The sequence below is a fragment of the Garra rufa genome, chromosome 13 (assembly GCF_049309525.1).
Source record: "Garra rufa chromosome 13, GarRuf1.0, whole genome shotgun sequence".
NCBI classification, from domain to species: domain Eukaryota; kingdom Metazoa; phylum Chordata; class Actinopteri; order Cypriniformes; family Cyprinidae; genus Garra; species Garra rufa.
The window spans coordinates 31,513,120-31,527,732 of NC_133373.1; the positions used below are offsets into that span (position 1 = coordinate 31,513,120).

A 14,613-nucleotide genomic window follows, 5' to 3' on the forward strand; every position below is an offset into this window, starting at 1 on the left:
AAGCCTTATGTTGTTGGAATCCTTAACAATTTTTTTTGTTTTTGTTTTGAAAAACCTACTTTTGCAAACTAGTCTTAGGTTTTTTACCCGATCAGAACCCAACCAGTGTGGGAAGATTCTCCATAGAGTGAATATCAATAATTATCAAAAAAAAAAAGATATCACATTTTTCAATGTAAATGATGTAAATGATTGTATATTGCATGATTTTTGCCTCTAGAACCACTGCTGTCAATCTAATTGTTTGTTAAATGATTGACAATATGTAAAAAACCCACTTCTGCAAACTAGTCCTAGGTCCAAATATATCTAAAAGCCTATAAAGTCTAAACAAACTCAAAACTTGACAACCTGGTAAACACATGCGACAGGTTTTTTAAAACAGGCATGCGTTTTAGAGTTTTAGAGAGACATAAACGTTAAAAAAAACTTGGATTTGCCAAAGGTGCTTTTTTATCATTGATTTAGGTCGTTACAAGCTTGATAAATATGTAATGTTTTTTTTTCTCCATGTGCTTAAATGCCTTAAAGTGCTCGAATCCTATTTTTTTTTTTTTTTTTTACAAATTATTTTCTTTTTTTAGATTTTTGGCACAGCTCACTTGCAATGTAACACACAGTTTGCATTTTGAATCGATGTTTACATTTTATGCCATTCTATTGGTTTAATATTTCTTATTTAACCCAGCTGGACTAATTTGCGACTGTGTTCTGTGTTTTCCAGAATAAAGAAGAAGTGGATGATCTAAAAGGAAGCATACGTTCTCCTCCAGAAAAGGTAACGCTGAGACATCCTGTTGATTATGGCAATATCAGATTTACAGTTACATCACTCACTTCGATTAGGCTTGTTTGCTCTGTCAGCATAGGATCAATTAATTCTGCTCCCCTTGCCACAGTATGTAACTGTGTAAGCAAACAAGCTTAGAAACAGCCAGACGTTATTACAATAAACTGAATGAGAGCTGTGGTGTTTAGCCTCCACAAAGCAGGAAGTGTTGTAGTGTAGGCCGGTGCCTCTCGTAACATGAGGATTTGATAAACACAAACACGGTCACTGTGGGAACCCCATTAGGAAGTAAATAAACCAGTAATTTGTGAAGCTGTAAATATTGCGGCTGTATACAAGACCTGAGCAAGAACAATCTCTGTTCAAGCCCAGCCGAGATGCAAAAGTTCATTTACTGCTCTGTTTATGAGCTGCTCAGCAGGCTGAGGCTAACAGAGGTCTTTTCAGCCACGGATAAAGTGGATTATTGTTTGGCTCGCATGGCCTTTAATTGCAGCATACATGGCTTAATTGCGAAGCGCAGAAGCTTTTGATTTTATCTCATTTCAGAAGCCATGGGGGTCTTAATGGTAGTGTACATCCATCCAGGGTATAGGGCTGAACTTTTACTCATTCCAAACCTGTATTAATTCCTCTGAAAAATGAATCAATGATTTATTGTGTTGTTTTGTCCATACAATGGATATCAATTGGCTTCAATGTTGGTTTGTGTGAACTATCTCTTAAAAACAAACTTAAAGTTTACATTTTAAAACCATAAAGCACATGCAGTTAGTACTACTATCATTAAACCATTTATTAAAATTAGTCTGTTTGGTCTTACTCTAGCTTCTTTAAACAGGAAGTTGGTTTGTGACACTCCCTCACCAACTTTCCTGGTTACTCCAGTTTAAAACATCTACTTGCGCCCCTCATCACACTTCACTTTTTTCATCCTAGCTCTCAAAATCATGTAAGAGCACTTGTGAAAGGTTGGTCAAGGAACAAGGTTTTCATCACACTGCACAAAAACACTGCCAAGGCCCCTCCAGCATTTTTACACCATAAGTTCACCTCATTACCAATGCAGGTCAAGGCCTGTGTGCGCGCATGTGTTTTCAAATGCATTGGTAATGGGTTTTTTATATGTAATATGTGGGCAGTGCTGGATTTGTGCATGTCGGGCTGTGATGATTCACTCTGTGTAATGAATAGAGTTCATAGTGAAGGACACACACATGCACGCTCACACAGACACGGCTTAGAAATGGGCAGAACGCTCTGTGCCCGCTTTGTTTCACAGCCACCAGAGTGACAGTTTCTCATGCTTCTGCAAGCGCGGTTGTTCCGATGGTTGGAGCACTTTATGTTTGACAGGAAGTTCATTTGAATCGCCTGCACTCGTTAGTGGCGGTTAACCACATACAGCAGAAACGTATTGTCTTCACATCCTCTTGCACATAAGAGCATCTGGAGGATCAAACTAATTTGTGGATGTAACCTTAAGGTTGCTGTTTTCATTTAGTTTTTTTTTTTGGGACTTACTAAATATGCTACACACTCAACCATCAATTAAATGTATATATTCTAGCTGAGATTGATAAAAGTGCCAAGATTGCCACCACTTCTGTACATCTGCTGTTAGAAACTAATGTCAGATATTATTATAGTGTGCGCTTGCTCCCTCTGCTGGAGCAGTGAAGAGTCACATCCACTGCATGTATTTTAGTCACAGTCAAATCAAAATTTGATAATTTTTGTGTGGAATATGCAGTGTTTATTATAAATGATATATCCTTGCAGATGATTATTTAACAAAATAAAAGAAAATCCCTTTTTTAATTTACATGTGCACATTTACAGTATATATGCTGTTAATTACCAAAAATCAGTTAATAGAAATAACCTGTTTTACTGGTTTACATGCAAATCAATAACCCGGCAATGCAAGTAAACCACATTTGCAAGACATAATTAAAAATCTTTTTTTTTCCTGGTGGTGATTAGATTACATGTATTATACTCAGAGTCAGGGCTTAAAAACGAAAAAAAAATCCATTCGGTTCACTCCGAGCAGAATCGATATTATAACGTTTCTGTTCTTGCGTTCCTCATTAAACAATACGTTCCGAGAACGGTTTTCTAGAAAAAATACCGGTTAATAACGTTATTTTATTACACGGCGCGATAGATAGATAGATAGATAGATAGATAGATAGATAGATAGATAGATAGATAGATAGATAGATAGTGTGTGCCTTTTAATAACATGTTTGGCATTATGTTTACAAATGATTCAACCAAATTCCGTGTTCGTGTCATCTGAACTTCTTGTCTTTAAAACCGAAAGTAAACGAGTTCACCTGAAGGCCGTAACTAGGGTTTGAAAATTGAGGTCCGAAGTAAGGTTGAGAAACACCGCTTTAATTAATGTTTTTTTGATGACTTAACGTTGACTAAAGAGCATGAGACGTCTTCCTGCTGGCCAGTAACGGTAACGTTATTTGTCATAGTAGCCTATTTCATTCTGTAACAAACAGATTTGTATTATGCTATTGTTTTTGATAGTGTTATACATTTCTTTCAGATATTAACGATGATCGCTGCGTTTGTCTTACCGATTGTGTTATCTTCCTGTCAGCAATTAAATTACAGATTGTCTAAAAGATTTTTTTTATGAATGTACAATGTTGCCGGATATTGCTACGAAAAACAAGCAATTACAAAAATAAAGAAAAAGATATCCGAAATAAGTTCAAATCTTGTGTTTTGTAAATAAGATTAATATATCAGTAACACTAACGTTCAACTTTCCACTTTATAAACGTCCCAAAGTGTCACAATAAATTGGAAAAATGAGTCAAAATACACGTATAATAGGTGGATCTGGCAACAAACGGAGGCTACACACGCGCTCTCACTCAACGCGCTCTCAAGCCCCGTTCACTGCGCTACCTTCTCGCATCAACATGAATTGCAAACACTCATGTGATATGAGGTGGTTTAAACGGCTAAATAATCATTCAGAGAGCTTGGCATTTTATTTTTGAATATACAAAAATGACCGAGGTCCAGACCTCGGTGACCTCATAGCTGGCTACGGCATATTCCTTACCTAATATAGCCAATTATAGGCTATTTTCACTCAAACAAAACTCAAACTCCAGATAGTTATGCTTTTACATTTAATGCATAAAAGCAAAAGAAAACGTAATGCATAATTTTAACTACAAGTTTTAATTAGGCTACAATAACTTAAACCTAAACATACCTTTGCACATGAAACAGCCAGGTGCTTGGTAACCTTAAGCTCGTCGCATCAGAAAGGGCTCTGCTTATGTCTGCTTCGCGGGCATTTTACGGTGTATGCGTCACCGTCGCATTTGCGCACACAATTTGAATTCATGTTTTTGGTCTGCCAAATTGATATAATAAAGAGAACGATAAAAATACCGTTATTAACCGGTTAATTTGGAATTTCTGTTTCCGTTTCTGTTCAGAACGATTAAAATTGATTTTGTTTTCGTTTTTGTTTTTGTTCCTGTTCAATGTCAATTGTTTTCGGTTTTCGTTTTCGTTCCTTGAACCGGTTCAGAGCCCTGCTCAGAGTATTCCATTTGTTACAGTGGTGGCCAAAACTTATTAGAACACTAGTATTTTCACCAGCTAAAAAATTTGGTTTAAATCAGTTATTTCTGTCTTTGCTGTATGTGTGAGACAGACTAAATCTAGAAGAAATGTGGAAACGACCTACAAGTACCTGCTAAGCTACCTGAAAAACTATGCGCAAGTGCACCTACGACAAAAGCTGCTTTAAACGCAAAGAATGGTCACATCAAATGTTTTTTAATTTAATTTAGTTAATAGAAGTTAATTGATAAAGAAAATCTATTTATGACATTATTTTTGACCACATCCTTTTTTACAGAATTTTTACACAAGTGCTTAAAACTTTTAACAGTATTGAAGCTTTGCAGGTAGGTTTCTTGAAGCATCTTGGAGACGTTGCCACGGTTCTTCTGGATTTAGTTTGTCTCAGTTTGTTCTATTTCTTCATTTCATTCCAGACAGACTGGATGATGATGAGATCAGATCTCTGTGTGGAGCACTGGCTGTTGTCAGACTCCTTGTGCAAACAAACATCTCACTGGATTATTACAATTAATGGCAAAATGAATGTTCGAAAATGTAAACTGATATTTCCTACTGACACACTACAGCAAAAGATAGAAATAACTGACTTAAAACCATTTTATCTAGTGAATTTTGGCCATCACTGTATGCAATTAAAAGCATACTGCTAAATACAGCATTAAAAATCTCAAAGTATTCCAAAATGTTAGGGGAAATTTGCACAGACTATTTCAAGTTTCTAAGGGTGCATTCACACTTGTAGTTCGGCATTTTTGATGGCAAACCTAAAGATACCAAACTTAAAGGCGTAGTGATGCGTTCACAACCTGATTGGTCAGGTTGAATGACGTATATTTTGTGACAGAACTTACCGAACGCCCCAAACTAAAGGGGTATTCAACTTTAAAGCTAATTAAAAACTAATCAAAGTACTCATTCATGGATCGGTCTGCTCAGCGCGGCTCTAAGTCGAATACACCTAATGTCGTCTGCTGGACTAAGAGCTCAGAAAAGGCACTTTACGTCTTCCTTTCTCCACTTTTGCCCTCTGCTTATTTTGTTTTGCATACACGTCAATCCGTGTTGTCAAATCATGACGCATCGCATCTTATCATTACATCCTGTATTTGGTCTGTATTGCGTTCATATTTAATTTGAACCACACCAGAATTAGTTTAGAAGCTTACTGAGTCCACTAAAAAAGATGGGTCTTGTCCGCTTCTAAACAAATTCTGGGGCGGTTCAAATGAAACATGAATGCAGCACAGACCAAATACTTCTAAACGAGCTGAACAAATACTTCTAAACAAAACTAAACTGTGCGTACCAGGGTTCGGATGGCAGTGTTCACACTTACTCAAATGAACCGCTCTAACAGAGCAATCACACCAGAGTTAAGCTTTTTATGACTTTACATCCAAAAAGGCATTGTTTGGCCTATTAAAAATAATAATCTGTGCATGTAAATGCTCCCAATGATCCAACAATTCAATACAAAATCAAATCCTGCTATACATTACTTCGATAGAGTGCAGTTATAACTTGAAATGAGATATTTAGCTTAGCTGGTTGGTAGAATAAAGATAAAGCAGCTCAGTTATTCAGTAACAATAGTGTATTGTTTTAAAACAGCTGTTATAACCTCATTTGTAATAAGAGCATATCAGGGCATTTCAACTTTCTTATCCTCTGGCTGTGAGAAAACAGTGTCTTAAGCACATATGAGAAGGGGAAAAGTAAAAGTGACCTACAAATGAAAACGGCGTCTCTTGTGCGCTGTTTTTTCCTGTTTTCAAAGTAGTACCAGCATATACTTTTTATCTGTTAGTTACGTGCCAGTTTAGATTGCTTAGATTCTTGAGAAACATTTTCACAGCAGTTATTGGTAAACAAGTAGTATATTACTGTTCTAATTGCAGTTCTCACGATTTTTACTATACTCTTAATGAAGTCACTGTTTATTAGTGATTTTAGGTTCATTCAATTGTTTTTTATCATTATATCTTGATTAGGTTTCGCTGGAATGGGTAATCTTCTAAAAGTCCTTACAAGGGAAATAGAGAACTATCCACATTTTTTCCTGGACTTTGAAAGTAAGTTTTGAGAAGAGGTGGAGTCTAGGGTTGGCGAGACTCTGTAACCAGCTGTTTTTTCCCCAGCAGTGGCAGGAGGAGCTGGACTGACAGTCTCAAAGCTCTTGTAAGACAGCTTTCCCTCTTTGCTTTCTTGTGGTGAAAGTTTGTTTGCTGCTGTCCAAAGCTGACGCTTCGTCTAAAGCGTATCCTGCGAATTAATTAGAAAAAAAGTGCTGATTTCTTACAGTAAAAGGAAATAAAAACAATTCAGATTCAATTTTAAATGATTTCCATTTTCACCATAAGAAGTTGAGGGAATTCTGTGTGTAGGAGCATGAGACTGCAGAATCACCTGCATCCTGTGATTTTTATTGTCTTTTGATGTTCAACACCTTTCTCTTTTCTCTGTCTTTCTGCCTTTTTTATTCTCTCTCTCTTGTTTCAGAAACCAAATGGGGAATCTGTTAAAAGTGCTCACTTGCACAGAGCTTGATCAGGGGCCAAACTTTTTCCTTGACTTTGAAAGTGAGCAGAGCTTTTGCCTGGCCTGGTGTCTGTCACTTTTTCCAGCTACTAACATTTTGCAAGTACCATTGTCAGAATTGTCCTTGCAAATGTACTCATCACAACGCCACAGCAAAACAGAGCTTCACAATGCTTTTGCATGTGCAAATGCTTTGTGCAAATGAGTTTGATCGGGCAAGTTTGATCTATTTTACATGTAATCTTTAATTCTAAGAACTTGAATTGCAAATACAAAGATATTTAAATATTTTCTTGAGAAAAAAGACTGAAAATCTGATTTGTTGTTGGCAAATGTGCATGACTTACCATTCAGTATTTGTTACTAACCACATATCTAATATGGCTATGTATGTCTATGTAGCATGATGCTTTCTCTGGAAATTATCTGCTTACTCTTTGCAGCTTCTGCTTGTTCTGATATCTTTCTAACCTCTGTTTGTCTCATTCTGAAATCTCAGCTCTTTCAGTCCTTTACCTCTATATACTTATCTAGTAAACTGTGAAATCCTGTGTGACCTTATACTCAAAACCAGTTATATTACACTAAACATTGGATTTTGTTTTTCTGTCTAAAACTTTAAAGAGAGCTTTACCCAAAATGTTCAACATTTCCATTTTGCATTTCAGCCATAACTCACAACCAATTAACCTTTTCTTTTGAAATGAGCGTCTCTATGAAATGTTGAAATATTGGGGAACCTCTGGTGTAAAGAAGTAAATGAGTTTTTCATATCAAAATATCACCTTATTTGTTTGTTTGTTGGTTGTGATTATACATTGCTCTTAAAAATATTTGGGCGCTTAAGCTTCAATTTAATGTTTGAATGTCAGTATGTTACATTAGATAACAAAATATCAAATCAAGTGGCATTTATTTGAAAGAAAAGTAACATTAACAGACTTTTGAAGCAAAACATTTGACCAGAAGTTCATGTGGTTTTAAACTTGAAAACAATTTCTGGTTGTCAGTTTTTTTGGTGGTTGGGCGGTAAACTGGAGAATAACCAAATAAAATGACTTCACACTTGCATTTTACGTCACTACTAAAAATGTGACCCTGGACCACAAAACCAGTCTTAAGCTGGATGGTTATATTTGTAAAAAACAGCAAAAGCCAAAAATACATTACATGGGTCAAAACTATTGATTTTTTTTTTTATGTCAACAATCATTAGGATATTAAGTATAGATCATGTTCCATTAAGATATTTTGTAAATTTCTACCATAAATAAATCAAAACCTAATTTTTGATTAGTAATATGCATTTCTAAGAACTTCATTTGGACAACTTTAAAGGCGATTTTTCTCAATATTTTCTATTTTTATTTTTATTTTTTTGCACCCTCAAATTTTTAATTAGTTGTATCTTGGCCAAATGTCCTAACAAACCATACATCAATGGAAAGCTTATTTATTCAGCTTTCAGATGATGTATAAATCTCAATTTCAAAAAATTTACCCTTGACTGGTTTTGTGGTCCAGGGTTACAAATTAGATGGAATTTAGATCTGAGCTCTACAGCTCAGTTTTTCTTGGTTTGCAGATGACACTTGGTTTGATATTGTATCTAATGCTGTGAAATGCATTGCATGTAATTAGTGCTTGGCAGTGCGTAATAATGGTTTATTTGTGTCAGACGCACAGCCAACAGACTGTGAGAGAGAGGTGTGGAACCAGGTGAATGCTGTTCTCCAGGAGTCAGAGAGCATCCTGTCCGGCCTGCAAGCCTACAAAGGGGCGGGCCAGGAAATACGAGATGTACGTTTGATTAATAGTTCTGCTTTGGGTTTGTGTGTCAGTCAGTTGTTTTTAATGGTATTTTGTAGATTATATTATAAATCTATTATATAAATCATGTTACTTGTTTGTCATTTTAGGCAATACAGAATCCTAATGACATGCTCCTTCAGGAGAGGGCGTGGAACTCTGTGTGTCCCCTTGTCATCCGGCTAAAGAAGTTCTATGCTTTTTCATTGAAACTGGGTACACTATTCATATGTAATAATACTTATATCCACATCTTTCTCCTTGATCGGTAAAAACTTAATGATTAAATCTGTTTTTTCCCCTCTTCCATGTAGAGCAAGCACTGCAGAGCCTTTTGGAGTCTCTGACGTGTCCGCCGTTCACTCCCACTCAGCACCTGGAGAGGGAGCAGGCCCTTGCTAAACAGTTCGCTGAAATCTTGCATTTTACTCTCCGCTTTGATGAACTTAAGGTGCCAGCTGCTTCAACTGTTATGCAACAGTTTTCATATTAGGGGCATTTATAAAATAAAAGGAATTGCATTGATTGCCACTGTTCTGGTAAATTCCTTAAGTTATTTATTTATTTATTCAGATGAGGATTCCAGCTATCCAGAATGACTTCAGCTACTACAGAAGAACAATCAGTCGAAACAGATTAAACAACATGAATGTAAGCAGAAGACACAAGATAAACAAATATTGTACAACACTGCTGTGTTCGTTTTTATATTCATTTGTGTATGTTTTTTTCCCTATATCAAGCTTGATATTGAAAATGAGGTCAATAATGAAATGGCAAATAGAATGTCTCTGTTCTATGCTGAAGCCACACCAATGCTGAAGACCCTGAGCACAGCAACGACAAGCTTTGTGACAGAGGTACTGTTTGTTTTGTTTCTACAGTCACAAATACTGTAGAACACTACTGTTCAAAAGTTTAATTTTGTAAAAAAAAAAATGTAATACTTTTATTCAGCACAGATACAATAAATTGATTATCAAAAGACTAGAAATTAGAAAACAGTTATCTTAAATTATAGTAATATTTCACAGTATTACTGTTTTACTGTGTTTTAGAACAAATAAATGCAGCCTTGGTGAGCATAAGAGTCTTCTTTCCAAAACATTAACAAAATCGTACCTATCCCAAACTTTTGAATGCTAGTGTATAATACTCAATTTACTCTACATACATTGTATTATCGGCTGAATTATTCCTTTAATTCTTTCTCCGTAGAATAAGACATTACCTCTTGAGAACACCACAGACTGCCTGAGCACTATGGCAAGTGTATGCAAGGTCATGCTGGAGACACCGTAAGTACTCAGTCTATTTCCTCATTGTTTTTTTAAAGGGAACCCCAGGTATTAAGATCTGTATGGCTTAATATAATGTTAATGACCAATGACAGTGAAAAGATTTGCGTTTTTTTTTTTTTTTTGTAATTTATCCACGTTTTATACATATTTTGGACTGTTGGCTACACCATTATTTTTGATGTGAAATGGTTGCACTTGGTGAGCTTCCGGTGCTACCTGTTGCTATTTGAACAACAACAGAAACTCTGAAAAACAGAAAATGCTGAAATGAAACTTTTGGTTGTCATTTTTAGTCAAAGGGCAACAAAAGAAGCGACGTAAGTCTTCACTGCTTTCTTAGCAATAAGAAGAAGAGAAAAGAATAGGAAGATGCCCGTGGATGAGTAAAACTTACTAAAGACCTGCGTCTTTGTTCTCTCCACTTTAGTCCTGATGCCTTTGAGGCTTTTAGTAGGCCACAGCTATTGAAAGAGCTTACAAATGGCAGAGACAAGAAACGCTAAATGCCATCCTGGCAGGATGTAAAAATGCTGACGCTTGACATGACGCCGCAGCCACTGAAGGAGTTTCTCAGCACGGATTTCACACGATATCCATTGGCTTTTAGACTCCTTGTGGGGAGAAGTCAGTAGTACGGCATTTGGTCTAAGACTACGCTTATAGCCATCACAACCTGTAAGCTCTTTCAGTAGCTGTGTTCATCGTATTAGTATTTTATTTTCTGAGTTGTTTAGCGGTAAAAATAGCAACAGGTAGCGCCAGTAACTCACCAAGTGCAGCCATTTCACGTCATCGACTTCAATGGCTATATGTAGTAGAAAACCCATAAAAAGATTTACGTTATTTAAACAATCCACATAGTTTTATACATATTTTGGACTATGGGTGCGCCTTTATTCAATGATGTGAAATGGCTGCACTAGATGGGTGAGCTGCTAGCTATTTTTACCACAACACAACTCGAAAAATAAAATACTGATACAATGACCACAGCTACTGAAAGAGCTTACAGGTGGCAATGGAAATAAACATAGACTGAAGCCAAATGCTGCACTCACAAATTTTCCTCACAAGGAGTCTAAATGCCCCTGGATATCGAGAAAAATCATGCTGAGAAACTCCTTCAGTGGCTGCAGCGTCATGTCAAGCGTCAGCATTACCAGGATGGCATCTAGTATTTCTTGTCTCTGTCGTTTGTAAGCTTTTTCAGTATTTGTGTTCTATTAAAGGCCTCAAATGCATCAGGGCTGAAGTGATGAGAACAAAGACGCTGGTCTTTAGGAATTTTTATTAATCTACAGTAATCTTCTCATTCTTTTCTCCTCTTCTTATCGCTAGGAAAGTAGTGAAGACTTACATCGCTTCTTGTTGTTCTTCTACTGAAAATTACAACCAAAATCCACACAATGTGGTCATCGTATCAGTATAGTGCAGTAAAAATAGCAACAGGTAGCGCCAGTAGCTCACTGAGCGCACCCCATAGTCCAAAATATGTATAAAACAATGTGGGGAAAAAACGTAAAACACAAATTCATGTTTTTAAAAAAAAAAAAATACATAGACATAGAAGTCTTAATACCCAGGTTTTCCTTTAAATCGCTGCTTTCATTAACATATCAATTTATTGGTCTTAACAAATGCCTTAAAACCAATCATGGGAAATCTATTCTAAAATGCTGTTGTTTGATTTAAAAATGCTCCAATATTTTAACGGCTAGACATTGCTATTTTGGCTTTTTGTGTACAGTAATAACTTGCTGATAACATCAGTCTGTCCACTGAAGGAAACCACTCGTGCGAGTCTTTGCGTAATAACGGTTTCCTATGGGACATGGGTCTTCCTCATGCGGGCTAAACTAACCAAAATTTCAGAATAGCTTTGACTCACTGGAGACATTTGTACACTAATTGTTTAATAGTCATGGATCGCCTGTATTGAAGTGTATCATTGTGGCATTATGCTCAATCTTTTTCTTCTGCTAACAGAGAATACACAAGTCGATTCAACAGTGAAGACACACTTCTGTTTTGTATGAGGGTGATGGTGGGTGTTATTATCCTCTACGACCATGTGCATCCAAACGGTGCCTTCAACAAATCCTCAAAAATTGATGTAAGGCTACATTCTCACTTCCTCAATCGACCAAAACTTTTTTTAGAATGAGTTTCAAATTTCTTTTTCCCTCCATAATCTGATGTGCACACTTTCTCTAGATGAAAGGATGCATTAAAGTCTTAAAAGATCAGCCCGCAGATAATGTTGAAGGTCTCCTTAATGCCCTCAAGTAAGTTTCCCTTCCTGTTCTTAAAAAAAAAAAAAAAGATACTATCGCTTGTGGAATGAGTTTCGTAAATCATATAATCTTTTTGTTTTCCTCCAAAGGTTCACCACAAAACACCTGAATGATGAGTCCACTCCAAAAAATATCAGAACAATGCTCCAGTAACGGTTTTAAGTGAAGCGGGTCAATATCCTGACCTCAAAAGATGTATATGTTTACATTTATTTAAGGACTTGATGTTAATACTTGGGTGTATTTACATAATCATTCCCTCCAAGTTACTGCAATGTAAAGAAAGCAGACCTTTATTCTAAGCAAATTGCCTATACTGTCCACAGAAGCACAAATGAATAAAAACCAAGCAGCCTTATGAAAATTCATGAAACATAAATCAGCAGTTTTGCTTTCAGACGAATAACCATGATCATGTTAACCAAAGGGGCTGATGCATTGGTTGTGAGTTGCATTGAAATCCTATTGGCTAAAGTGTAGTCAATATTGGATGAGTAAAGCGTGTTGAGATGGTTGTGCTTTTGTATTTTGTAATGATAAGAAAAGACAGTTTATAAAAATACCATAATGTGATGTAACCATTATTTTTTTCTTTTTCTATTTTTTCCCCCAAATCTGTGGTTTGGCTGAAGGTGGAAAATCAGCTTTTATTTTTGTTATTATGTGATGTGTGTTCATGTCTTTGTGGCTCTTTGTTTCTAACACATTCGATACTCATCAATACAGCTTTAAAATCTGAAATAAAATTGACATTTTGATTATATTTTTGATTTCTATTTTTAATGTTCTCCGAGCTAGAATTTTTGTCACTAATTTGAACTGCAAACACCAGATGGCAGTGTTTCACTTCTCTCACTTTAAAGCTGAAAGCATCACTCTAGCCCAGCCGGTAAGCATAATTTTTTTATATTAACTTTTAATAATTATCACTTAAATATAGATTACAGAAGATCACATGTAGTATGTAGTATTTAATTAGATTTTTTTTCTGTTACATAAAAATCGTGACACATCCCAGTACACAAGATTCAGCCTACATACTATCAGCATGATTCACGTACTTCTTATGAAACTCATAAATGCAAGCTTTGAATGCAGGTCCATGCATTTGATGACTAGCCAGTTAAAGTGCTAATGTGTTTTCCTAACAACTCAGATCCACTAGACTAGAGGGTGAACTGAGAGCCGTGAAAACAGGCCCTCCTCTATGCAGCTCTATAGCAAATGCGATTAGAGAAACCCATCTTTCTTAGTGGTCTCTCACTCTGGTCTTTAGATCAGGTCTGAAAACCTTTCCTCCATCTCCGGAACCATTAGAAGTAATCAGTTTTATAACCGTCTCTCAAATACAGTGCGGGATGTGCTGAAGAGGCGTTAACAATCCTGTCATGAGGACGGTTTAATGCGAGCGAGTGTGTAATGCGTGTCCAGTGGTATGTGTTTATTGAATATTTATTGCGACGTGTAAAATCTTACCCTGATTACGAGCCTCGAGATGTGAATAAAATTAAAGTGAAATGAGCCCCACCAAATGTCAGTGGTATATATTAGTGCCTCAAAAAAAAAAAAAAAAAAAAAAAAATAGGCGAGCAACGCTTATATATGGACCAGGTCGAAGGCTTAAAGAATTTTACAGTTATTGATGGAAATACAATTTGCTTTTGTGTTCCAATCAATCAGCAGGGCAGAATGTAATTATTGGCACTGTGCTCTAGCAGAGATGACCGTAATGCAGGCCTCGAGAGCACATTGTCTCTTAAAGGGATAGCACATCTAAAAAACAAGTAAAAGTTGTCATCATTTAGGATTGCTATATGGAAAAGATACAGAATAGTGAGTTACAAACTTTTTTTTCTCCAAATGGCTGAAGAAAAATAAAAGTCAGAATTAAGTTTGCAATTTGGGGGAAAAAATAGAATTATGAAATAATTAAAAAATAAACAATTAACCCTTAGCTAAAACCCACCCTCCTTAGTTACTGTTGCTAAGTCTGACAAACAATGCAGCTCACACACTACACATGTTCTGACAAAGTGAAAAATACATCCCGGAGCAAAGAGGAAGCTGATAATGTGCCGACAGACAAGACTGCTTTTGGTATGAAATAAGGTCTCTGCTTTCAAATTTTTTTTTTAAACAATAAATACTATTTTGGTGGCTCTTTAATATAGTGACAGAACACTGTATTGTAAGAAATTAACATGAACATCTGAATGTATTTTATTTTAACCACAGACGATAATACACA

The 14,613-nt window shown here is 36.1% G+C and overlaps 1 protein-coding gene across 5 annotated transcripts in view; it reads left to right on the top strand.

Annotated features, from left to right (window-relative positions):
* fam49a (family with sequence similarity 49 member A) overlaps positions 1-13,128 on the top strand; it is a 34,959-nt gene extending 21,831 nt beyond the window's left edge. For 2 of the 5 annotated variants that reach the window (XM_073816736.1, XM_073816737.1), the window contains exons 2-12: positions 725-778; positions 6,415-6,495; positions 8,640-8,761; positions 8,881-8,986; positions 9,085-9,221; positions 9,344-9,421; positions 9,514-9,630; positions 9,989-10,068; positions 12,058-12,184; positions 12,286-12,356; positions 12,455-13,128. In XM_073816736.1, the coding sequence (XP_073672837.1) occupies positions 6,426-6,495; positions 8,640-8,761; positions 8,881-8,986; positions 9,085-9,221; positions 9,344-9,421; positions 9,514-9,630; positions 9,989-10,068; positions 12,058-12,184; positions 12,286-12,356; positions 12,455-12,518 (972 nt within the window). In that variant the 5' untranslated portion in view covers positions 725-778; positions 6,415-6,425 and the 3' untranslated portion in view covers positions 12,519-13,128. Of the gene's footprint in view, positions 1-724; positions 779-6,414; positions 6,496-6,922; positions 7,003-8,639; positions 8,762-8,880; positions 8,987-9,084; positions 9,222-9,343; positions 9,422-9,513; positions 9,631-9,988; positions 10,069-12,057; positions 12,185-12,285; positions 12,357-12,454 lie in introns of all 5 variants that reach the window. The other 3 variants (XM_073816733.1, XM_073816735.1, XM_073816734.1) reach the window with 2 other exon arrangements.
* The last annotated feature ends 1,485 nt before the right edge of the window (positions 13,129-14,613 follow it).